We start from the raw sequence: 27,390 nt of genomic DNA, 5'->3' as shown, positions 1-27,390 counted from the left end.
AGCTGGTTTTAAATTCCTGTTCTAAATCTTAAGTATACTTGTAATTTGACACATTTAACTTAAAGCTGTTAACATTAAACTAACCATTAAACTGACTTTAGCATGAAATGTAATTGTTTTCTGAAACTTACAGTCTTTCGTTTAAAACATGAATTTATATTGGATTAGCTAAATCATTCAGAGATGATCCCAAATATACTGTAAACCTACAGACTGTTGAAATTTGAATTACGTTTAAGGAAAAGTGCCCATAGAAATATAAAAGCCTCAGAAGGAACATTGGTAGATTCCTCAGTGGGGAGTAAAGTGGACTAAGTGGAAACAGTATGCTTTGTGTTCAGTACAATGTATGAATGAAAGTATATTGGACACATGCATCTTATTTGAAGATACCTATATCTAGAGGGAAAAAATGTTTTTCTGCTATTTTGATACAGAGAGTTCTTTGAGCATTTGAAGCTTTGATATTTTTATTATTTTTTTTTTAATGAACTTCTTGATTTGGGTTATTTATCAGCTGTAATTACTTGGCTTCAACATTGGTTTGCCATGACAACTCATAGTGTGTTTTTAGTAGATTTTTATTTTTAATTAAATGCTTTGTTACATTCTTCCTTACCTTAGTTATACTAGGTAGGTAGCAGTACCTATTGCTGTAGTAAGCAGATCAGTTTCTATTCTAACCTCCTTTCTAACCTTATAAAACAGTCATCTTTTACATTGAGTTTTTCCACGCTTGGAAGCCAGGTTTTGCTTGCATTGTTCTAGCAAACATTCTTCTGCTTCTCTAGTGGCTAGCTGCTCATTAGGTTTTAATACAAAAATTGAATGTGTGTGAGAAGCCCTTAGTTTTTCATACCATATTTATTAAATTATTATTTCAGCTTCAAATGTTGGTATCTTTTGTAATCAAAGCATAGCACTGATGAACGTCCAAAGACTTTCTATTTTAAATGTTTAGCTTATAAAGATGAGAAACACAAGCAAGTCATATCCTATTGAAAAATTTGTTTATGGGAATTAGGCAAGTGTGATACATACATTTATCGAAGGAATTTGGTGGGGTAATCTGGATTCTCTTCTGTCCGTAAATTAGGCAGCTCTTTTGAAAATACTGTTATAAATCACTAGCAATTAACACTTTCGTTCCAAAATTATTTTACAAACATAAACTAAACTTTACAATATACCATTAGTGTACGTCAGTTGGTGGTGTAATTGTGTTTTACACAGAAACTGAGGTAGAATGTTAACTCCTTTAACCCAGGCCTCTCAAGATTTAGAACACATATCTCTTATCCATTAGTCTTGTGCTGAAATCATAGGATTACATCATTTCCATATTCCCTCACATAGGATCTATCGATAGCCCATTGAAGCCAGTGGGGAAAAATGCCAGATTATGTCAGCCAGTTTCGTGTCTGGGTTATACTTAACATGTCAAGGTTTGCATCGCCTGCAGCCAGCTTACATTCAGCATGAAGCGTAACTGTGGACCTCTCTTGGTTGCTTTATGGGGAAACTATTGTTATCAAATGTAGATTTATTCTCCATATTTTATGATTTAATTCTGCATAAATAAGATCAGTTGGCTGAAGTGTACAAGTGAGGCCACTGCTATAATAGGCTTTATAGAAATGTCATGATAACATGATGTGACCATGAATTACTCTTATGCAGGCCTGATAAAAAATTCTCTTTTAAATCTTGTTGAGTCTTGCATGCTAAAATATATGTCCTTTTACCCTAGTCTAGACATGTCCTTTGCAAGCTATTTCTAGTTTATATGAAGGTTACTTGATTTAAAAAAAAGTGTGTTAATCTAATGCTATCACAAATGATGGGGTCTGAGAAAGTGACAGCGGCTTCTTTGCAAAACAGAGTAAGCAAAAGCAATGTAAACTTCTCCAGACCCATACTATGAATGACATGTCATCTGCTTTTTATGAGATAAGTTGTGAGCTTCAGAAAGTGAATTTACTGCAAGAGAGAAACTGCAGAAGGTCTTGCTTTCCTTTTCCACCACAAACTGGTTAAATTATGTGGATTACTTTTGAAATCTCTAGTTATCTGGCACTGATACTACACACTTATATTTGGTACAGTTCTAGCCAACAGTCTGGAATCTGGTTGATGGCAACTGCTAGCTTTCATGTAAAATTACTATGTATATGTCAAAATATAACAAACTGTTTAATTAAAACCCATTTGTTAAGTTGGCCCTTTGGGAAATGCCCAGAAGTAACTTGTACATATCAGGCCTTGCTTTTTTCCCTGGAAGGTTTCAACCTTTTGGAAGGTAATTTTCATCTCCTTGCCCTTTCCATTCTCCCCCTACCACAGCAGGACTTAATATTTTGGATTCAAAAGATGATTGCTTACTTTTTCTATTATGCAAACCAATTAGCTTCTCAGAATAGAGTTACAATGTAATATGAATAAGGACAGAAGAGTCTGTGCAGTACATTTGCTGCATATCTGGAATGCTTTAGACCTACAGTGTAATGACAGGATATTCAACCAACATGTTTTTGGCATATCTAGCACATTTCAGGTGTGTTATGATTACTGAACACGCATAGATCAGTTAGGGAAAAGCCATTTGTCTAATAAGGGCCCAGGTGTCAGACAGCCCAGGTGGAGGTACTGACTCTGATCCTGACAGAATTAGCTCCTCTGTAGCTTGAAATGGGCCCTTCTTCATCTCCCAGTCTGTTCTCAAATGCTCTCCAGCAGTTGTGAATAGCATGCAGAGCTAATAGGGACCACTGCCGGGTGTTCGCTCAAGTCATTCCCCACGCCCTTCCAATTTCTTTGCAGTAGTATCTTCCTGCAGGATAGGAAAGTAATTCACTGTGTCATGGTTTCATAGGTTACCCTACTTTGAGGACTCTGGACTAGATGAGATCTTAAGGTATCTTCCAAGCTGAGTTATTCTATGATTCTGTCTTTGTATCTTCCTCTAAGAATAGATACACTGTATTTAACCAAAAACCCCATTATCTGCAGCAGCCAGTAACTGTCTATTGAAGTATGTAACGAAAAAGAAGGTGTAGCTTAATGTTGCTTTTCCAGTATGGTTTTCACAGTGTTTTTCAGCAGTGGTGGTTGATAAACCAGAGAAGGTATCTTTTTGTTTAATAGGTAATTCTGCTGTTGAGGCATCTTGTTTGGTTTGGGATCCCTGTAAGCATTTGGCATATCGTCGTCACAGAGCTCTGTAGCAGAGTATCCACACAGAAATACTGTGCTTGAAAACACATACCTTTTTTTTTTTTTCCTAGAAGTTCATGCTTAGTCTTTGTAATTATATGCATGTTTTTTTTTAAATTTTGACTTGTGTTTGTGGCAGCTGTAATGTGACCTTTCTGAATCTCTTACAGACAAGAGCAGAGCAATCCCAAGGTGCGTACTTCTTGCCTGAGTTTGCACTTTCTCCGCAGGGGAGTTTTCTTGAGGATACCACAGGGGAACAATTCCTCACTTACCGCTATGATGACCAGGTCAGTATGCCATATGTGGAAATGATAAATACTGTTATATTCATGTAACTCTGAGATACAGATTACTGTGAAACAAATTAGGATACGAAGTGTGTGTGTTATCTTTTGAAGACACATCAAATTGAATGATAACGCACTATACAAAATGAAAATTAAACCACTTAATTGTAGAAATAATAGATCAAAACCACTTATGAAAAATATTAATAGGATGTAGTAGAGATGAAAGCAACAACGTTTTAATGATGTGTTAATACATGTTTATAGTTCTGTAAAATGCGTAGAATTAGAGGTGATTGTCCTTTCTGTGAATTGTTTGACCTAGCCTAAATTGTTTTACTTCATGGATAAATCAGTATAAGTCAGATCTTCCATTTCCCACCTTGTGAAAGGTCAGCATGTTTTATTAGTTTGTGAAGTTTTCAGAAGGGAAGGTTGAGTAAATTATAAAGAAACAAATGCAAAGTGTAATAGTGGATGAATCAGAGTGTTTAGAAAGCAACAAATTATGTTTTTTAAAGTTAAAGATCGTTAATGCTTTCTCCAGACCCATAGAAACATTATGTTAAACATGGTATATAGATATAAATGTAAAGAAAGCAACATGAAAGAAGTGCTGTTAATCTTGGCAAAAGATCTAAAGTAAACCGAGGAAATGTGTGGCATGCTGTGGAAATTTACTCATAACACAATGTGTTCCAGAAGTCAGTTGAATTTCACATCAAAACTGTCTGAATTACATTCATAGACACTTACAGTACGTTTCTTAATGTAAGTGGAGGGAATTTGTTAGGAAACACTCCTGTAGAAGTGAGAGAAGAGCCAGAGTTGCCCTGCAGTCACAAGGTATGGTTCTGTCGTGTGATTGGCAGCTTTATTTTGAAAGATGGTCTCCTTGCAGGAGCTGCATTGAGAAAAATAGTTTGCTCCTCACTACTCCAAAGAGAGAACAGAACTGAGATGACTTTATTAAAGCTTTAGACTGTGTATCTTTTTGGTAAGACAAAAGGAAGCAGGAAAGATACAATAGAAGGCATGCTGAGCTGCTGTAAATTATTTGAATTTAATTTAAAAATGTTTACAATAATTCATACTTTTGCTACCCTAGAGGGTCTTGATTATCAACAGAGAAGGTACTTAGGTAAGATGTCTCCTGGACCAAACACCTGGGAAAACAATAACTCACAGGACAGTAAAATGCAGCTGCAACTTGGGCTGCGTTTAATGACAGTAATTGAACAACACTATAAAGATAATACCCTTTGATCAAAATAGTTCCCATTAAATGGAGCACATGTTAGAGAAAATGATAAATCAGGTAGTCTATAATTAAAAACCAAGCAAAATTAATTCCTCCCCCCGCCCCCCCCCCCCCCCAAAAAAAAAAAAAAACTAAACAAAAACCCAAGCCTCAAATACAGTATAGCTCTATACAGAAGCCAGTTCCAAGCTCAGTTCCATTTGATGGAAAATTTGCCATTAATTCCAGTGGGATCTGAATTGGATCTGGGATATGGTCAGCTTCTGTTCTTTCACAAATGTGATTCAGCTTTGAAGCCTGCTCTTCCTGGATACTTGGTGAGCGGTATGAAATTTAATTCTTGGAACTGAAAATGGTGCTAAAACATCAGAATGCTGAAAATAAAAGCAACTGTATTAGTACTAGTTTATTTTGAAAGAAAATTCAGTCCTTTAGTGTTATTTATTAAAAAATAGAAATACGTTGAATGCGGATGGGCACTGATTTATATCTCTAGTTTACCTTCCTGTGAGTAAACCAGGAATTCTTTGGTAAATAGATTATTCTCTTTAACTTTCTCAGACATTAATCATTGGTTTATAATTATGTACAGTTATAATTTACTTATCTTTTGCCAAAATGTTCATATAAAACTCAACTTTATCATGTGGACAAACTGAGCCAGAAAACTTGAATTTTTCTTGTTTTCAGTGTTCCGTTGTACTCTTTCATATGACATTTATTCTATGAATGGAAGGAAGTCTTAAATCACAGGGTGAAAATCCTTCATCAGATAATTTCTTGAATTTTGTAAACTGATATGGGTAGGCTTGATATGTGGTAGTTGTGATAAGGATATGCGGGTAAATAAAAAGAGAGGAATGTGTAGACATTAAAAGGCCATTTATAATTACCTAATATATCCAACACGCAAATGGAATCAGTACAGGAAAAATGCCACATAATAATAATAAAAAAAATAATGCATTAGCATCTTCTCACACAGCTTAATTCAAATTTATCAATTCACTCTCTATCCTGCCCCGCTATGAAGGGGTGCTGGCCTGTGAGAAATATGTTCCTTCCTTTTCCCTGAACACCAGAATTGTCCTGTGGGCATCTCTATCGAGTTCTGGTGCTCCTGTACATCCTAAATTACATTAAGTTAGTTGAAAATTGGAAAAGTGAAATAACCTTGTGCAGCTGACCCCAACAAAACAAGAGATCTGTCTTATCTGATGTACTGTGAAGATCACACCTCTATCTGTGTTCATGGGAGGGAGCAGAAGAGGTAAAAAGGATGAAAGGTTCCTAAGACTGTGGCAAGGGAGTGGGAGAAGAGGGTGGGTCACAACCTTTGTTCTTTTGGCTAGCCAACAAGATGTTGAGACCCCTGCAGGAAAAGTCAGCCTTCCATATTTTCCCAAGTGTGCCCTTCCCCCCTTGCTCTGTTCCTCATATCCAGGCCAATAAAATTTCCAGTTTGTTGGGATAGATGGATATTATTTTCATATAGCAGCATCATCATCGTCATGATCCAAGATTAGTTTCCTTACATCCTCCAAACACAGGAATGTTTCAAAGGGGTTTTCTTTGGCTGTTGTGTGTGATATTTTTCAAGCAGGGAGCCAGTTTAATCAGGATCGTTCATTCCTTTGTTAGTAAGTAATCTCAGTAAAATAGAACTAGCTGTTACTTAAATATTCAAAAGTATTTGCTATCTGAAAAGACGAGTTTACAGATTAAAATGGAAGATGAGTAAATATTACTGGGAACATACTGTACTCTGTTCTAGCCCAGCAAAATTACATATGGATGGATTCATGTTGTACATGCAAGATAGTACATTTTGTTCTGGTGTAATCTGGCAGGACTGTGTTCTCATTTTTGTACAGGATTGCACTAAATCCTTTGCATATTTAGTTGCTATGTGTGTACTTAAGAATTACATGCAGATGAAATTCCCTGGCCAGATATTTTCAAAATTCAGTGCATATATGTTTTTTACCCCCTCTATGACTATAAAAGAAAATGCCTTCTAAAACCTGATTAGATACTGCCACCTTTATTCACTGAGGTGACATCTGGACAGAATGGTACATGAAAGTTTTGACATATTTACTGCTTTATCTTCAGGGAAAAAGAAAAACAGTGATTCAAAGCAAATACTTTTGAGGGGTCCCAAAGAACAGAAATGTAGAAATGTTTACATTGAGCATTTTCTTACAGCTCCTGCATTGTTCAGCAAGCCACGTCTTGCATCAGTGCATTGCATACTGCATTTCTAAAATTTTACTGAGTCAATGTAATTTAAATCTAACTTAGTATCAAATAGATTTTGATGCATAGCCAAAGACTTCATTTGTCATTAGAAATTTGAGACTGAAAAAAATATGCCCCTCTCCTGTCATTCTTGAATGAGTTTTAAAATAAATATATAAGTAATAGCCCTTCCCCCAACTTTGAGATACAAGTTGAACCTTGCCATAAGGAATAGTTTCCTAGTTTTCTTTGTGATTTCTTTTGGCTTTTCACCTTTTAATCTACTATAAGGAATTTTTTTCTTTTCCAGAACACTAGTAGTATTGGAAAGCTTTCTTGCAGAAATAAAATGTTCTTGTTTTCTGACACTTAAGGTATTGCTTCCAAGTATTAAAACCATTCCATATGACGGACCACCAACAGGGACAGCAGTGAAAAGTTGGTTGGTCTGAATATGTTTGAAGTACTTTTCCACTTTGATTGGCTGGCTGAAAGAGTCAGCTCCTGGGGTGGGGAAAGGAAAGAAAAAAGAAAAAGAGGTTATCATCCTTTAAGTGACAGAATGTTTGCTTGACCAGTTAGCTTTCTAGCTGACCTTGCTCCTTCTAAATTTTATGATGTTTACCAGTTTAAACTCATAACAAGGACACCCTGATTCTGGAATTAGACTTATGGTACTGTGTAGTCCAATCTTGGAAAGAAATGTAGTGTTTCCAAACAAATACTTTTTTTTTTTTTTTTTTAAAAAAAAAAAAGTGCAGTCAGGCAGAATGGTAAATATAGGCATGTTTGAAACCACCCAGCAAGCAATTAAAATAATGAAAATCTGCACTTTCAGACTTGAGTGTTTAGCTATGTGAGGTAAGGTAGAAACCAGTGAGTCTGTTTTCAGTGACATATGGAAGTTGTGATACACAGGGCAAGGCTGTTACAGTTCTTTAACAGCTAAACTTTCTTTGGGTTTGCTAGAAAAGGCTGCTATAAAGTGAATGACAGAATTGGGAGAGTAAATTTTCTGATATATGCCTCTTCTATAAAGAGAAATACTTTGGCTTGGTTTCTGCTTTTTGAGGGGGAAGGATGGAATTTAAAGTGTTAAATGAAAGTCAGTGGAACGTAGGATATGGATGACTTCAAAAATTAATGTAGAAATAAACTGATGGAACCCGTTATTCCATCTTTTTATTTGTGGTCAGCCAGCAATAAATGTTTATATTTGTGTAAGTTTTTCATATCCTATAAAGTAAACTATTAAGTGGGCAGAAGTTGTCTTATGGATCCATCTGGGCTGACAGCCATTTTTCCCCCAGTTTCTCTCGCCAGCTTTTCCCACTCCACCTGCTGATGATTGCCATCCTCCCTGGTCTGCCTCTGGGAGTCACAGCCTGGTTTTTGAGTATCAGCTGCCTGCTGGCTTCTGCTCCTAGTCTAATCCTTTTTATTACATTGCCAGCTAGTTTGCATGTAAATCACCAGTGAAATGGAGCTAGACATTTCTGGGCTTGAAGATGAGTCATGTAAGGGACAGAGTTATTTCAAATTAACACATCAGTGAAGACAAGCTCTAATCCTGAGAAGGAAGTAAGACTTGTAGTTAGCAGCATGCTTGCTACCCAAGTATATGAAGCTCCAGCGCTCTCCTTTTGAGAAGGAGCCAGAAACTTGTGTTATACTGTGACATGACATTTTTGTTGATGCCCTGAAGAAGCATTCAGAACTATTAACAAGACTTAACATCTTGCATCTTAATGCATAGCGCTTCATTTGAAGATTCTTTTTGTAATGAAACAAGATGTTCTCAAGTGGGCATAAACTATTTCAGGTGTTTTTCTACAATACAAACCTTCCACCAGCAAACACTGTTGGTGGTTTCATTTGTGTATTCTGAGAGTGAGCTGATAGACTTAAGGTTGTCTAAGCACCAGAGGTGCGACTGCTAATACTTGGTTACCTGAATTTCAGTATTATGTTAGAAATATTCCTCTTCAGCTGAGTAAGGGACTTACCTTGCAATCCTTCCTGGTTTCCTTCTTAGAAGGTCAGTGTGCTGCTGTTAGAATAACAAATTCCACTGACTTGAATCCTGCAAGTAGTTCCATTTTCTTAGCTGGAACATCTTGTGTAACAAATTATGAGGTCAGGTTTGTGGGACTCCATACTAATCCTACAGTAGTTAATAAGGAGCTTTAAATCACGTTCAAAGAGTTTAAAGCCATGTGTTTGTAAGGCTGTGTGAAGATGAAATGCATCATTTCATGTTTTCATGGAAATTTAACTGAAGGTGATGTTAGGTGCTCCCTAATATTTTAAATTCTTTTGCCTTTTTTTTTTTATACCTTTATTTTTTGCCCACAGCTTTAATTTGGACCTCTTTATTTTTAAGTGTTTGTTGGTATTTTGTGGGTGTGTTTTTTATCTGTTTTTGTTTAAAGATTACTTGGATAAGGAAATTAGTTCTGTAATCAAGTGAAATGTGTTTCTAATTTGGAGTGGGAGGAGGGAGAAAGGAGGCAGGGATTAAGAGCAAATGAAAACCACTTACAATTTCAGGCAAAACTACTCTTACAGAGGCTGGTACTGCATAAACCAGGCATGGTCCTATTCAAACATTACTTCTGTTTAGTCTAATTGCTTGCTGGAGGTGTGTGACTAGCATATGCACAAGTAATTATATCATTAATGATATGTTCTTGTGTATGATTGCTTAGTGAACTGAAAAGTATATTTTAACATACTTTTGTTTATTGGCAAACTGAAAGGGCAACTGGCACTTCTAAAAGCACCAACTAACGTTTGATGGTCAGGATTTTGTTTTTTAGAGAAGATAGTGGAAGTGCTGTGTGCAGTAAATTTTTCTTTGTGCATTAAGAATTACAGACTTAATTGTTTTGTATTACTGCATTAGTCCCAAACCTGCCAAAGGTCTCTGTGTGTAAATCATACAGAAGCCAGTAGGTCTTCACCTCATGCAGGATAAGCGCCTTCACAGGGAATCTGTAATAATAAAATTTCTGCAGAAAACACATTTTATGTTATCTCAATTTGGATCAGATACCTACTATGAGGCTGTAATTCTATTCCACTAAATTCTGTGGTAAAACTCATTGGCCTAGATCCTTAGTCCTTCTGTGGCTGTGATAATACTGGCCTCAGCAGCTGGCCCAGGATTCCCAGGTAGCAGAAGCTGCGCCTCAGTTGCAAGGTCCTCCCCCAAAATGACTTCTCAAGGAAGAAAGGAGAATGGACATAAACTTTCAAGTGTTTCTGTTATTCCTGCTCCCCCTTGAGTGCTGGACAGATACTGAGGCTGCTCTAATGGATGATAAAAGGATATTCAGGGATGCATAAAGCTTTGCTGTATACCCCTGCTTGGAGCAGTGTTGAGAGCAGCTTGGACGTAGTGTGTAGCTGAGACCACTGACTTGGGTAGAAAGAAAATTCAGATCAGAGGAAATAACTGTTTGGTAGTGACTGAGTGAGCAATAATCAGGAGTATCCTTTCTATTAATGGAAATAGAATGTAATTGTTAAAACACATTGCTTTCTGATGTGCTTATTTTCTTCCTTTTTTCTTGGACGTTATCTTTGGGACCACAATACCGTGTGTTTATTCAGAGGTTGGTCTATATCAAAGCAAAACAACTTGAATATTGAAATGCCTTGTTTTTATAGTGTCTCTGCAATGCACATTTTTCATAAGGGACTGCTTTTTTAAACCCATGTTCAGTGTTCCATGTTCTGAGACTTTCAATTTAGAGGTTTTCCAAATACAGTTTTCAGTTCCTAGCAATAGATTTAAAGGTCTTCCCCTTCCGCATGCACCCCTCTTCTCTACCCTCCCACCCCCACCCTTGCACACAGAATGATGTGTACTTGGGCAAATATTCTGCTGTAAAGTCTTTAAACTCAGTTCTACTACACTGAACTAGTAACAAGACACCCCATGAAATGAATTAACAACATACAGAGTAGACATTCATGTCGCATTCTTTACAGGAGACCAACATTAAATGTGGGGAGATTGATACAATGTAATATGAATTTACCACTGACCTCCTCATGCCCCCAGTGCACCCCCAGCAGTTGGCACATGTACTTATCCAAGAATTTTGACATTGATAAAGGCTTAGCTTCAGACTTCTAAATTAAGACTGGAAGGTCTGGACATAGCGGAAATGATCCTATGCTTACACAGATCTGACGCACCACTGCTATCATCTATCAATAAGAGTTCATTGAGATATAGTAGAGAAGTGCTTCTAAATCAAAAAGATGTATTATTTCAAGTACTGTAGGAAACAATGCTTGGAGCTGGAAAGCCAGTCTTCAGATTGTACATGGAAGAGAGGTTGTTTTAGGCTGGTAAAGCTCAATGGTGAACTAATCAATTTCTTTACATAATGTGAATACATTTCAGAAATAAGTCTTTTCACTGGTCTCAGTCAAGACTAGAGTAGATTTTATTTAGTTTTTCCATAAAATAGGTAAATTTATTGACCTTCTCAAGCTGTTCAGAACTTGTTGATTTGCACAAATGAGAAGATAAAATTGTTGTATTGGCTGATTTTTTTCCTGAAAGATGAATGTGATGAATTTCATTTTTTATTTTTTTCTTCTGTGCTGCTTCTGCCACAGATAACATTAAAAGACCCATGAGAGTTTATAGCAGCTTCTCTCTCTTAACATTGAAAGCCTTAGTGCAAAAATAAAAGAAACTTCAGTTTATACTGGCTCTGAAATAGCGCTGAGGTAAATGCTTGCTTGATAAAATGAATCATTCTATGTAAGGTGTTTCTGATACAATTCTGTTGCTTTGCAAGGCAATGAGTACTTTAAATGGAATTTACATCATAGAGAATGTGAGTAACATCTCCCACGTCTTTGACAGTCATCCTGTCAGGCCTGTCCCTCATGGAAAATGGGTTTATAGTACCGGTTGGATGTCACAGTGACCTTTTTAGTGGAGATACATTTCAACATAAATTTATTCCATCTTGTATGCCACTGATGTGGAAGATGCAGTGCAAAGCCTTCTTTTAAAAATCTGCATATCTTGGCTTTGCTTCTAGAAATAGTTAAAAATGATGCTTGATATCATTAGCACTTGCGTAATGAACCAACCTTGGGACAGCTAAAGAACAATCTCTTTACTACTTCAAACAGTTATTTCACTTCACACTATTTCAAAATAACTGTCAGCATTGCCAGTAAACCTGATTTATTTCTCCTGACTATTAGACTTCAAAAGCTATTTGCTCACAAGGAAGAAAATTACATACATTAATTACCAATTTTGGCAGTAATAGCAAAAATGGTAAATGTAGGTTCTTGAGAGGATCACTGCTGACAACTGTATTTATTATTTTCAGAGCTTAGAAAGTGTTACAGGTTGTGATACTGTAAGATCTAAAGCATTTTAATGCTCCCAATGCAAAACAAACTGTACCAGGCTTCACAACACAAATTAATAATGTGCTGTTAATATAATGACAAAATAAGGGGAGTGTCTCTTCCCAGCTTTCAGTAACTGTCTTTTCTGATATCTAATTCAATAAAAGTGTGTTTATGTGATGTAGTCAAGTGATCTGGTGGCAACGTGGCCAGGAAGGGCAGGAGCTCTTCTCCTTTAGTGACTGGATGCTAACTCTTTATGCTGCTTTATAAACAACTGTCTCAGTTTGTGAAGGGGAGTTATGCCTTTGTTACTTGGTTATGTTAAGAGACTGATAAGATAATGATTGATGAAAAGGAAGAAGGTCAAACATTTCTGAACAGAGAAAAATGCTGTTATTCACTGGTTTTGTTACAGAAAGCAGAACTGATTTGCAGGGCAGGTCATAGGATGGGCAAGAATGATTGAGCTTCAGGATCAGAACAAAGTGAGGTAGAAGAAATAATATAAAAAACTAATACCTTCAGAATCAGTTTGGCTTTAAAAAACACGAAAAGGAGTGCAAGCAAATTTCAGAGAGATAGAACTAGCTGCAATCCCAAATTAAGCATCCTAGTACTGTGTGTTTCAAATGTCAGGTTGCACGTGTAGCTTCCCACCGGCACTGTTGCTGAGCCAAGGCTTGGAGGCTTATCAGCACTTGACTTCAGGGTACAGAGAATGACCGTGGTTTTCAGTAACAGAACTGGGAGAGTGTTTTGTATTTAAAAAAAGAAAACATATATGGAATTTGTTATTCATTCTTTCATGTTATGAAACTTCAGTGGGTTTTTTTTTTTTTTTTTTTTTTTTCCCCTCTGTTTTATGTATGGAAGTTACTTGCCTTTCTTTTTGGGCCACAGCCTAAAAAATACTGATTTTCTAATCCCTTTAAACCATTACCCCCAGGAAACCACTGAATCTTTGGGTGTAACTTCCAGCATGCAGTATGTCCTGTGAATGCCAATAGATCTTTTTGCATGTCTGAAACTATTTACAGAAATAAACACTTGCATGTGATATGAGGTAGTTGCTGAAGGTACCTCAGTGCATTGGTTGAATGTTTAGTGTGGTCTTTGGTAAAGAGTAATGCTATACTTGAACTTTAGCCTTCAGTACTTTGATATTCTTGACACATCCCATTTTGTAAAATGATTGGCAATTCAAACATTCCTTTTCATTCTCTGTTTTGTCCTGTCCATCCCCCCCACTTTCCTATAGACAGACAACTGTTAAGCTGATTCTTGATCTAGGAGTAGCAGTCAGACCTCTGAGAACTGGCAGCAGTCTGAACTTTTTTAATATTCTGAGACTAAAAGACTTGATCTCTTGCCACTTGAGCCTGTGTAATCTAGCTTTAGAGAATATTTTATTGCTAGTAAAAATTATTTTTTTGTTTGTGTTATCATGCTAGAAGATAAAGTATTTTAGTGCTTTGATGGTATAAACCTTTCTTCAGTTAACATTTTTATGTTGGACAGGAGAAAAAGGACTTTAAAAAAGGTACCAAACCTTTAACTGATTTGCAGGTTCATGAAGCAGACGAGAGTATTTGCACATGGGTGAGACAAATTAGTAGTTATATGCTGCTTTATGATATGGGATGATTTCGTAGATTTTAAAATAACACTTGGGACATGGGTGTAGTTGTAAATACAAGATGATATGTTTCCTTTACCTGATTATTTAGGCTTTGGTCAAAAAATCATAGTAATTTCAATAGACTTTGGATCAAGCCTTCATTTTTTTAATGCAAAAAGAGATTTGCCATTGATTTTCAGGCACATGGGATTCGGGTACCCCAGAAGAAATACTGTAGAGTGTTAAACTAAGGCATTACTGGACAATGGGATAGATGCTACAAAGCACAAGCATCATTGCAGCCTCAGTGTTCTGCAGAGTGACAAATTCAATGTTTTTTTCAAATCTGGGGTCAAAAAGATGGGTGAAGACTTGCTATAATGTAAACTTTGTTAACTTGAACCAACTGCTGGCAGATTTGGTGAGAGCCACAGAATTTTCTGTGATTTATACAAGCAAACCTATTCAGACATGAATGCTAAAATGAATTCTGTTTTTAAAATATTTGATCTGTTTGATTATGCTCTACTCAAATCACATCACAAAATATTTATAAAATAAGGTTTATGACTCTACTCTCATGCCTCATCTTTGCTAAAAATATGCACATTTGCTTAAATGTGTAGCATATAGGTCACTGATCTTCTTTCGTCCAAATGTTGCAGTTTTATATGGTATAAATCTGAAGAAACAAGCTGTGTTCTTTCAGACAGCTCATATAATGCCTCATAACATCAATACAACATATGGCAAAATACCTCTTTGTTATTCTCTTTGCAAAAAAAGACTTACAGTGCATCAGTTTTACTTACAAGAAACACAGTGCATTGGCTTGAATGTTTTTTTTGCTATCACTAATAGGTGGTGTAAAATATGTTCAAATATCAGTCTATAAAGCATGAAATTTTACCACCATGATTGTTGGCTTCAGTGGTAACTTACTTGCATTAGAGTAATGTTGCATTCTAATGTATGATTCAGAATTGTATCCTAAGTATCTTATTTAAGTAATAGGGTTAAGTTTTAAGGCTGCCCTCCTTTTTTTATTCCATTAGAAAAAGATTTTGTTCTTTTTGCAGATATTTTTATAATTTGCAATGAACTTGCCAGTAAATGTTAATTCTTCTGCTCCTTCAATATTGAGGCATACTATGGGATAGTCTGTTTTTCTCATACTTTCAGGTCTGCATTCTAATGAATGTGAGGCAAAGAAAACGAGGGTGAAAGTATTTCTTATGACTAGTCCTTTTTTCTATACAGTTAAGCAACTTACTTTTAAGGAAGACTGTTGCCTAAAAATTCATTTTAAAAAGGATGTCTTTCGAGTGTCAGAAGAGTATCATCCATCTAAGATATAATTGTAATTGAAATGCTCTCCTGTACTTTGCTATATGAGAGACCATGGTCCTACACACTGAAGGGAGGGTTTGCAGGCAGCACCTTGAAGTCTTCCTGAGAATAGGTTCTACATATGTTTGTTAATATTTTGGTGAGTGTGGACAGAAAATTTGGAACACTGTCTAGAGCAGATAGGATAGATGATCTTTCTTCCACAGATCTTGCAGTCGAAGTCCCAAACCACTTATGCACATGCATAACTTAATTCTTGTGAGGACTCCCATCTACGTCAGTGCACTACCCACATAAGTAAAGATGCACATGTGCAAATGTGTTGGCAGGATCAGGGCCTCGTTTCCAGCCCTGTTCTTTGAAATTCCGTGCTTAAACTCCTGTAAGACCCCAAAGAGAGAGCACCTCTTGGGAAGATCTGAACATCTCCTGTTCATATTGCAGTGAGTGGAAGTTGAAATAATTTGTGTAATACACTGGGGCCAAGAGGTCTTTCTCTTTCATAGTTCAGATGTGTACTGATTTAATAACTCCCATTACTCCAACGTTGTCATAAAGCTTACCATGAATTGCAATCAGTCTAGTTTACATTTTAAGCATTACTTTTTCTTAAATGAGGGACTTGAAACCATTTTTGTAGATTGACGACATCAGAAGATTTTCCAACTTAATGAAAAAATCCAAATGACCACATAATATTTTCAAAGAACAGACTGATGGAGGCTGGCCTGTTGTCAGAAAAATAGTGTATGAATTAACTTTGCTACGTTATGATTTAATTTAAAATTAACTTACGGTTTGTTGACAACATTCATATTTCATAGAATAGGTGTAGGGTGCAAGTTTTCTGTATTTCCTACCATGAAGAAAAAAAAACCATTAACTCTGACATCTGTTTTTAGCACTTTCCTTCATATTTTTGGATGAATGCCTGGCAAAAGCTGGAAAGCGACTAAGAGATCAACCAAAGATGGCCTAAGGGCCTGTTCCCAGCTGGTACGACATCTGGAATGTTATATATAGTGGATAAATTCAGAGTTGTAGTTTAATAAGATTGGTATTCAAGCATTCGGCCTACAGCAAAGGAAAGGACAGTGAAGCTGACAGCATGCGTGGTGCATAATATGTCAAGGTGTCTGAAATATAATTTGCTGGGTTTTCACTTTCATTTTGGCAGATCCCTTATGCTTATATATAAACTTTCATCTAGTATTGTTTTGAACCCTTAGAAAATAAAGGGTGAAGTCATATTGGTATTATATCCAGAATCTTATCTTTTCACTAAGCTTAGAGTATGTCTGGGTTTCTTTCTTTTTTCTTAGGAAAAAAGTGCTAAAGACAGATTTTTATGAGCTGACTAGAAAAAACTTAAGCTGCTACCTTTGCAAATTTTAAGTATATGCAGTCTTTTACAGTGAAGATTTTTACAGAATCATAAACTATTCAGGAATCTGGACTTGTGCTGTATGGAACCATACTTTCAAGATTTATGTCTCAGAAGCCATGTTTTTTTTTTTTTCTATTTAGGGTTTAGTTAATCTTCCGACTGTCTGATCTCCAAACAGTAATTAAATGTGTTGCAAGACAAGCGCAACAAAGTTGCAGGCAGGGATATCAGGGGAGAGCCACCTGCTTATAACAGCTCTGAACATGGTGAGGGTAGGTCAGAAAAACGAGCTGAAGGTATTTTCTGTTTGAAGTCCTCTAACTACACCAATCAGGTTGTATGCTTGCAAGTTCCTCTACCTTTACATTGACTTTTGTGTCCCAATATAAGGTGGGCATTGCATGTGTTTTGCATTGTGGCCCAGAAAAGGATATAGTCTGTGTGTCTAGGGCTGCAGTGGGCAAATCAGTTCCATGTGACTGGGAGCCAGACCATGGTGCAAGGCTGCAGCTGGGAGGGTTTGCTAAAGCAGCTCTGTGTGGGGCTGTGCTGTTCTGCACACGATCCCTTTCTGTTCTGCAGCACTATGGTTTTCTCTCTCCAAATTGCATCTTTCCTGTAGGATGCTGGAGCAGGGGGGAGTCTGTGAAACTGCACTTCTGATATGTAAGTCACAGGAGTGGCAAGGGAGTGTGAAGTGAAGGAGGACGTAGTGTGTGAAATGCGACAGGGCTGTGATTGATGGAGAGGGGTGTAATGTAGGGTCGTATTCCTCTTTTTTTTTTTAAAAAAAAAAAAAAAAAGGACTCGCTTGATAATTCCTCAGCACATTGTGGTTATTTCTGTATTATTTATTACTATGCAGGATCTTGTAGGTGAAGACAAGGTACTTGAATGTGATTTGGCAGGAGACCAACAGAGTCTAGGAGGAGGTGGACCTAGAGTGGGAGGAGAGATGACTTTTGCAGCTGCAGTTTGGTAGCGGTTTAGATTTGGAGGTGGGAAGGCCAAATCTGAAATGACTGCAGCTGAGAAGGAGAAATCTGATTTGTCTGAAGGGTAGTGTCACTAATTGTTGTTTAGCTGGTAGGGACGTCAACAAAATCTTACAATAAACTTGTGCATGTGGTGCACATATATGTTCATGTAGTGCAACTGAAGCTTAAAAGGCTGACATCATACAAAACAAGAACAGTACAGGCTGTTCATTCCATTATAATACTAACAAGATATAATAATTAGTTGTTATATGTAGGAGAACAGAAAAAAGGGGTTACTACCTTGCAAATCTTGTGATTGCCCTTTCTTGTGCTCAGTCACATTTGCTCTTAGTGAGTTTGGGGTTAGCCAGCAAAACACTATTGATATCTACTGCTTTATTCTGGTATGCAAAATAATAGTAACAAAATCTAATTCTAGGTGGTGCTTACAAAGTAACATACTTTAAAAGAACAGATATCCTTGTGAGAGGAACTTAGTATCTCCTATCACAGAATGTGAGGTGATTGCTTCACCTTTTTTCTTTGCCTTTTGTTATGATTCCACACCTGTAGTATCTGTCATTACAAAACTTTCTATCTAGTAGTGCTCTGAAGAGATCCAGAGGATTGTTAGCCAACGTGCTCACTTTTCACTTTTCTGTATGTAGATTGGTTATAGAATATATACAGTTAATTCAAAATTCTCTGACTGAATATTGTGAATGTTACTTTGCCTTTGGTGTTGCTATCGTTGTCTGTTTAGCTTTTAGCCCTTCCCTGATTCTTCTGCTTTTCTGTCCAGATAGACCATGGCACATGATTTCACAGGCAAGTCTCCAAGCACGCAGGTAGCCTAATGGGTCTTTCCCAATCTCAAAGACAGGTGCTTTTCTACTAGGTTAGCTTCCACTTTTCCCAGACTATAAATAATTCATATTTAGAACAACAAAGTGACCACCTAAATGAAACATTATGTTAAGGTGTAACATGGTGTTAGCACAACGGTCTTGTGTGATTTTTACAGTAACACATTGCTCAGTGTCAGGTTGCTATCTGTTAATTTAAAACTGGTATAATCTGATGAAAATAAATAAAAAAACAGTGGGATTGGAAATGGGAAGATGGGCTCTGACAACTTTAAACATAAGACTGCTAGCTGTTTCCATGAGCCTTTATGTGTTTGGGGTCTGATCCTGTGTTTGTAATGCAGACCAAACTTGATATGTCCCTGTTATCGGTGCAGTAAGAGATTGTGTGAATTAAGTTAAACCATATGGAGTAGATATTAGTTTACATAAATAGTGTAGATTTAGTTGGAGAAGTACTTTCAGACTGAAAATGAAGGATGTGCTTAGTTCTTGGTTGGAATTTAATCATCATGTTAAAACAGCTGTACACTTTCTGGAAGAAACTTATGGTTATTGTCAACCCTTTATCTAGTAAAGACCATTTTGCATAAGATTTTATAACTATTATACTTTGAGTATGAAATATTAGTGCCAGGAACAGAAGGATTTACTCTCTCATACACAACTCCCTATGTAGCTTCTTCGGTAAATCTGTTATGCAATGCAATATGAATATAATGTTTCTAGATCTAAATAGTTTGTCCCTACAATGACAGAAAGTGTTTATGTATGCCCCTTTCCATTCATTGCACATAATTATGTAGACACTGTTATTTTGAAGTGAAAACACTCTCTTGTTTGTTAAGGAATATGTGTTTATTTTTATATGAAACAATCACATAAACCATTCTGTAAATGAAATTTTACCAGGATATGATATCTACTCTTGTCTTCAGCAGTTGATTATTTGTTATAATTCAAGAAGGTGACAAAACTCATAGATCTTCAGTGCAGTTGCATCAAGGGGGGATCTGATAAGAATTTCATGCAGAACTTAGAAAGAACTGCAGATGAAATCATAGCTCTGATAGCAGGAATTTTTAACAAGTCTATCAAAACAAGGGTGGTATCAACTGGCTAGGGAATAGCTAATGTAGTGCTGAAATATATAGAGGGGAAAGAGCCGGGAAACTGAACATGTCTGTCTGATCTTAAGTGTGTCAGGCTTTGGAATGCTTGTTGAGGAAGGAATAATGAATAACATAAAGGTAAATGGCAAACTTAAGAAGATGGATTTATCTGGAAGATCAAACCTATACTAACTCACTTCATACCCTTCTTTGATCAGTTTTTTCTTTTTTTTCCTTAAATGAGGGGAATACAGAGACTTCATTTATCTGGTCTTTAAGGCCATTTGATATAATGCCATACTGGAAATTAATTTAGAGGAGATGCAGTCTGGTGTGTGAAGTGGGAAATTAATAAGGAATGGGAAAGGAAGAGAATTGACTGTGCTGAAAGAGGAATACTAGCATAGAGAAAGGTTACACACAGAGTCACTCTGGAACTAGAGCTGCTTAATCTTTCATTAATGACTAGGACAAAAAAAGATTAAGATTGGTCTTATTAAACTTTACAATAAGATAAAGTTGGGAGGAACTGTCAACACAGACGAGTATGAGAACAATACGGTAAGACTGGATGACCTTGAAGATGGGAGTAATAAACCAAAGTAGTGCACATAGGGACCACCAGCAAAAATTTCTTCTTGGAGCTCATAAATGGGAACAAGAAAATGTAGAACTCAATTCTAACTTACTAGTACTCCTGCAGTCTAATATGGAAAATAGCATTCAGAAAAAAAAAAAAAAAAAAACAGAGGAAGTTTATCACTGTGATTAAGGAATGGACAGCTTATTTTATAACCCTTTTCTTTTATACTGGCTGAAGAAAGGTGTCAATGACATATGATTGCTGCATGTCACTACATGAGGCTAGAAAAGGAGAAGTAGCAGTAAAGACACTGTGGGCACACCAGTAAGTGTATTGGCCTTCAGTTAATCTTACTGTGGAAATTAGAGGGAGGGTTTCTGGCCCGCTTGTGAGTAAGATTCTGAAGTAGCTGTCCAACAGGAGTATTGGGAGGGGGAACAAACAGACATCTTTCATTATGATACACAATCATTTATAAATTTGTGATGCTGCTGCAAGTCTGTGTTTGGTGCCTCAGGAGCTCCATTCCAGAACTGCGTTTTTAGGAGTACCAGTTGTGTGAAAATACATGCCATGCTGGTCATGCATGCATATTGGAGTTGTTTAACACATTGGCAGACAGAAGTGGTATCTCTTCAGTGTTCAACTAGTTTGTGCATGTGTTATTTTGTGTGCTTTAATAAATATTTAGTAACTAATATATGAAATTAACATTAAATTCAGGGACATTCCTAGCCTGTATTATTTGCTGAAGTATTTGTGCATTGCTTATTCAGATTTTTTGCCTTGTTACATTATTTTTTCTGAGCAATCTCTGTAGTTATTAGCCTCTTTGTTTAAAATAAAATTCCTTCCATTAACCCAACATTTCATAGATGACATGCAGAGATGAAGAAAATTGCCAGCCGTTTTTTGCCAATAAGCAGTAATGCATATGCATCCATATACTATTCAAGTTGGTTTGGCAATAGCAGTGTAACTTTATAGGTTTATATGCTTACACTAGGATGGTTCCTGCTGTTTTAAGTATTGTCCAGAGGATATATTTTCTTAAATCAAAATTACTTGAAACCATTAATTTTTTTGTGTGTGACAAGTGAAGGTATCAATTACTTTTCTCTTACGGAATAGGAAATGTTAATGAAACTCAACTTCTGAACCTCCTGATTGGTAAATTCTTGGCCACCATGTTGAAAGATCATTGTTGCAAATCAAGCAAATACTCTGGTTTACTCTTTAAAGGTCACACATGAGATGTAAAAATAGGTGAATGATAAAAAGGGGAAGGTATATGAGAATATGTATAATGTATTAGAATTTAATCCCAGTTGTCATTAAGCATGATATTATGGCAGATCTACCTTCTCCCTCCTTTTGTTCATCTCTGTTCCTTTGTCTGGCCTTATGTTTTCTGCTTAAAGATCTGGTCTAAAACTATTGAAAGCAAAAGCATTGGGATTTCACTGTGGGAATTCTTCTACTGACTTCAGCGAGCCTCATTTTAAATCATGAAACAGTTTTCTTTTTCTTTACATAAAAATGTGGCATTTTATAGCTTGCATGTTGCAGACTGTTGCACTGAGACTTTAATGTGTGTAGTGATTACGGGATTGTGCCTTTAGGGTTGTAGAAAAACAGGAGATCCATTTTAACCCAATTATGCTTCTGAGACTGGACTCACGCTGAAGAGTGGGGCACTACTGATTTCCAGTGCAATTAGACTCTGTATTTTACACATTATGCTTTTTGAAGGATCTGGCTGGTAGCGTGAAAGGTCTGTATGGGTTATAAGCCGTGTACTTTAAATCTTCTGCCCTCATGTATTGTATGATTGAATTTCATGTTTTCCTTAAGCCAAGGGTTTTTATCCAGAGAGTCTCCAGACCTGTTTTTGTCTCTATAATGTGCAGTTAAGCACCGGGCTTCAGCTGGGAAGGTGACAGCTAATAGCTAGGAGGCATTAAAGCTTAACTGTTTGTCAGCTGTACCTGACTTTTTGTAGAGAGTGATTAAAACTGCTCAAATACTTTTACTGAGACAAACTCATTGGAGCATGGACAATGGTTTTGTGTCATAGCAAAAGCCTTTCTGTTCTTTGGAGACAAATTTTGAATAGGTTTTCTGAGATGGAAAGGGTCCTTCACAACACTGTTGGGAGATAGAGTTAGGCATTCATGCAGAATTACCAGACAGATATGTCCTGTGCCTGACTAATTACTTCTACTTCACCCAGCAGTATTTTGGACTAAAATTGTAGATAAAAGGTAACACATAAGCATGGAAGCAAAAGTCTTCTGTTTATCTTAGAGATTGTGCCAATTGTTTGCCCTCATATAACTGACTAGTTATGGGGAGTGATTTTTGGTATTCTACATTTCTGCCAAGCAGATAATCATACAAAAATAAACAATATTTATGACTCTTAATACTTTAATATATCCTTATAAAATAACGTTAGTGTACTTGAAATACTTATATTTGTTATCATTTGTTAACTGACATACGAACTTACTGGCATGTGCAATATTCACCCTTCCAGATGAAGGGCTCTTGACACAGGTATCAGAGCTGCTTTGCACAACCTTAGAAATCTTCACTTCATAGATAAGGTCATTTGAGGATATTCTGTGTTTGCTCACATCTGAGTGGGAATCGCTATTAAGGCTGAATTGAGATAAGAATTTGCCAGTCATAAAATGGATGGCTTAAAAATCGGCCAGCTATTATGACTACTTTTTTATCTGTGGCCTGAACAAGGAGTATATTTGAGACATCCTGTGTGTGTTTTAAGATAATGCCCAGGACTCTCACAGATGTCGACTCTCAAGGGACAGGGCAATTGGCTGGGTGCCCCTTTGCTATTTGGGTCTGGATGACTTCTCTGACTTTGTGTTGAACTGCTTAGCTCCTTTTTTTAGTCTGGTCTCCTAGTAAGACTTAGTGAAGACAGTATGTACATGCCTGTGTTTCTGTTGTCACCTAATAATTTATTTTTTTTGCTGGTTTCATCCAAAGTTAACAGAGGTATGGCAGACCCCAAAATGTATGGTTTGTACCAATAGGCATTTATATGGAATGGAGAAGTGCTAAAACTGGCCTTTGAGTGAAAGGCTGCAGTGTGAGTTGAGCCTGTATTAGACATCAGAGAAACCATGTGGGATCTCAGCCTTGTTATACAAATCCGTAGGGAACCTGACCTATTTGGTTCAGACACCCGTGTAAACTGTGAAAGTGTATTAGCTTATATGTGGCAAGATAATGGATGAAATGCAAATCCTCCCCTGAAGCTGATTATGAATGCAGTACAACGCAGACTGTGAATCAAAGTATTTCTCATTTATCTTATTTCTTTTAGTGTTAAAATGTATGTTGCTGGGGTCAGTACAAAGCTCAATGGCAAAGTTAGATCTGCACAGGTGTGAGGAGTTTGCCCCATCATTGCCAGAAAACTGCATGAGAAGAAAGCACAACTGCAGTATCTCACCTGTGCATCTTACCTTACAGCATCAAAAGCCAAGATTTTGATATATATATTATTAAAACCAAATACATACAGTATCTATCTATAGCTCTTAGATATCGGTGTGTACGTGTGTGTATAATCTCACTATCTCTATATTTTATTCCTTTCAAGAAACAATGTATTTTTGTGGCTAAAGCACAGAAGTAGCAATCAATTTTGGATATATTCTCACATTTCTGCCTTTTGTCTAAGGTTTCCTGCAGACCTGTGAAGCTCAGGTGTTGAATGGGAGACTCTGCAACTGCCTGTTCCTTGTGCTCCCCTGCAGCTGGAGCTCGTTCTCTGCTACTGTGGGGCTGTGGCCTTCCATCAGAGACTCCAGACACAGCTGCTCTGGCAGATCCTTTCCTTTGCATTTGGCACCAGGATCCCTGTGCAGGGGAAGGGCCAAAGCAGTGTATTCTGCTGCTTTTGGTTTGTTTCTGAGGAGCTGCTAAAACACATTTCACTCTCTAGTTCAAAACTGTGGCCTTGGCATACTGTGTGGGCCAAGACAGCTTTTCTCAAGTCATGTTACCTCATGTGCCCAAAGTTTCTCCTTGTGTATTCAGCATGACACATCTCATACCTTGATGCAGAAGAACTCGGAGGGTTGGATCCTATGTCACCTGAAAAGTGCTAAGCTTTCCAAATTTGAACCCAAACAACTGTAAACTCTACTTTGTATGCTTTGACCTTGCAGGACTTCAGGGTAGGGCAGGATTTGTTAATCTGTATCTCCTCTGTGTGATTAGACAGTGCTTTTGTAAAGTGCATTTAGATTCTGGGTTGGGTGGTGCTACACAAAGTTAATAGATCTCCTGCATTATTACAGAACACTTAAACCTTTCTCTGGACACTACCCTGTGAAGAGTTCTAGAGATGTATGCCACTGAAAGTGGCTTCTGTGTAATTGTTATTTGTTCCTTTTTTGCATTATTTTAAGATTTTCTTTATGGGCTATGTCATGAGAGTACAAAACTTCTCTGTGTATTGCTTATTATAGAACTGAAAGTGCTGTGGTTTCTAAATGGCAGATTATTGAATTTGGGATGTCTTTAACTTTTCTGATACTGGTATTTTAAAAGCTTCGTATGTTTTTAGTTGTAATTTTAAAATGAAACTATATCAGATTGTTGCTAGATATCAGTTCGAAACAGATGTGGCATTTAACACACTCCCTCCAGCCAAGGTATGAGCTGATAACTGAAGAGTACAAATATCCTTGAAAGGAGTTGATATCAATCTACTTGAATACTAAGTTCGTTTCAGGCTTGTGTTAGGAGTCCTTGATGGAATACTGGAGGCAGTGTATATGTGCGTGCGTGTGTGTGTGTGTATTTTTAGGGATTTGCAGCAGTTTCAATGCCAAATATATTTGTATTGTTTTTTAAAAAGAACTTTGAGGCACACCTAGAAATGCAATCCAGTGACTAATCTGTAGGTAGCTTTTTAGAGAGTCCTTCCTTTCTTGCAAGTTCATGACAAACCTAAATGGAGTTTTCTTGCCAATATGTTTTCATAGTAGCAAGCTTTTATTGTGTACATGGGATTATTCAGCAAGCCTTTGGGCTTGTTTTTAAAGCAGTTTTACAAGAGGAGTGTATATAATTGCTTGGGATTTAATTTTTAAATAAAATATTTCTCTTATCTGTAGTATTTTTTGAAAAAAAATACCACTTGGAGATAGTTTGGCTTCATCTGAAAATGAGAATTAATTGACTTCAAGGCGATAGTTGTTAATAGATTTGTTCAAAACCACCCACTAATGGGCTTCAGTTTGATTTATAAACCAGTTCTCTCTTATCATATGAGCTTTAATAGTTAGCTTTTGTTCATGGAGAACTGAGGGAATAAAGTCAGTTTTCACTGAGACAATGCTACTGAAATAACAGAACGAACAAGCTATGACTGAAAGGAGCCTTAAACATAAACATTTTGATTGTGCCAGGGCTAATGTTTGAATTTATGAAAGAATTTAGATAAGCAATGTGATGCAATGCTTTTAGAATTTAGAAGAAAATAATGTTCTTCTTTGAAGCCAAGGAGTCTGAATCCTTAGTTTCAATATGTGAACAAGAACATAGAATGCTTGTGTATGAAAGATTAGTAGAACCCAATGTGACAGTTTTAAATGTACAGTCAGGGAAATATGCAGTATGCATAGGCTCAGCACAATTAAAGAAGTTTGCAGCCTTGGGAACTTTTATGGTCGTCGTGCATCACTGGATGTGCAGGTTATTGTAGTGCTCAGTTTCCACTTGGCAATGATATTACAGTAGTTTTCACATGTAGATCTGCCCTCTAAAAGCTGATCAGTTTGGCTTTTGTTCAGCAAAATGGATCTTGAAGACTAAATGAAAACACCAGTTAACAGAGAGTATATCTACCAGGTCACTCACATGGCAGTATACTGTGCATAAAACATTGCACAGGATAACAGTTTGCTTCTTGGCATTTGCTTCTGCTCTAAGGTACATACTCACAGTGCAGGTTTGTGGAGAGTGGTCGCAGTAGGCATCAGTTCTAATCCATCAGTTGAGATCAGCTGCCGCACTGCTGTGAGACATGCTTCATTTTGTATGTTAAAGACCTCGAGGTTTCAGTGGAGGATTCTCAACTGCTTTTTTGCTTTAAAAGGTGGTTTGGAACTTACACATAACCTGTGTGTTAAGTGGCTTGAGTAGTTTTCAGTGGATGATGCTATCAGTTTGAGTAGATGCATATAATTTTCATGTGTATATGGAGTATATAGGAGGCATAGCACCCATAAAGCTATCAAAACCACACAAATAACATCTAAGATAGTTGCTATTTTTTGACTTCGTAAGGAAGAACTTAATGCTGAGGTCTGTAATAATACCCTTTGGAAAATCTGCCTATGGTTGATTATAAAATTTCTTTAAATAGCTAGTAGGAGGCACTAATAATAATAAATATTATTGTGGTCATAAAATTGGTCCTTGTTGTTCCAGAGATAGCAACATACTTCTGCAAATATGTAATTCAGTCATAATTTCTCTTTATAGCACAGGATGTTACCAGAGTTTGGAGTGAAAGGAAGGAGGCATGGATCATTCAGCACAGACTGGGAACTCTGCTTTCTGAATAATTCAGATTGTATGCAGTTACCCCCACTTGGTCTGAGAAGAGGTTCAGTTCTTGCTCCTTGCAAATGGAATGCTTTTATCTACATTTCTATTTAAGTAGGTGCTGAAATAAAGATTAACACAGACAGGGTGGAAATGTACTGTATATGGCACCTCTTTCTCCAGGACAGAAATAGTGCTACAGCGAAATGACTAGGTAGCTAATGCTGGGGGTCTCAGACTATAGGCCAGATAATTCTGCTCTTGATACAGAAAAAAAATCCACTGAAATCAGTGGGAGCTCGTATTAAACACCGAAGGATGCAGACCCATATTTTCTGAGTCAGCAGGGTGGACAGGGTTTCCTGCAATACAACATGAGAAGAAAGGCAAAACTGTGTTTCTCAAGTCCATTGATGACAGAATTTGGAGAACTGTGATGCTAGTACACCTCTAAAGGTACATTGCGGAGAAATTAATCAATATGTATTCTTTAAAAAATGA

The 27,390-nt window shown here is 36.9% G+C and overlaps 1 protein-coding gene across 1 annotated transcript in view; it reads left to right on the top strand.

The window, feature by feature from the left end:
- ADAMTSL3 (ADAMTS like 3) overlaps positions 1-27,390 on the top strand; it is a 188,784-nt gene that overhangs the window by 28,721 nt on the left and 132,673 nt on the right. Inside the window, exon 3 of the mRNA XM_032982930.2 lies at positions 3,384-3,503. Within this exon, the coding sequence (XP_032838821.2) occupies positions 3,384-3,503 (120 nt within the window). The remainder of the gene's footprint in view (positions 1-3,383; positions 3,504-27,390) is intronic.

The sequence above is a fragment of the Tyto alba genome, unplaced genomic scaffold (genome assembly GCF_018691265.1).
Source record: "Tyto alba isolate M040663 unplaced genomic scaffold, T.alba_DEE_v4.0 Super-Scaffold_41, whole genome shotgun sequence".
Classification (NCBI taxonomy): domain Eukaryota; kingdom Metazoa; phylum Chordata; class Aves; order Strigiformes; family Tytonidae; genus Tyto; species Tyto alba.
Note: the sequence above shows the minus strand (reverse complement) of the source record. Positions and strands in the feature narration are given on the sequence as shown.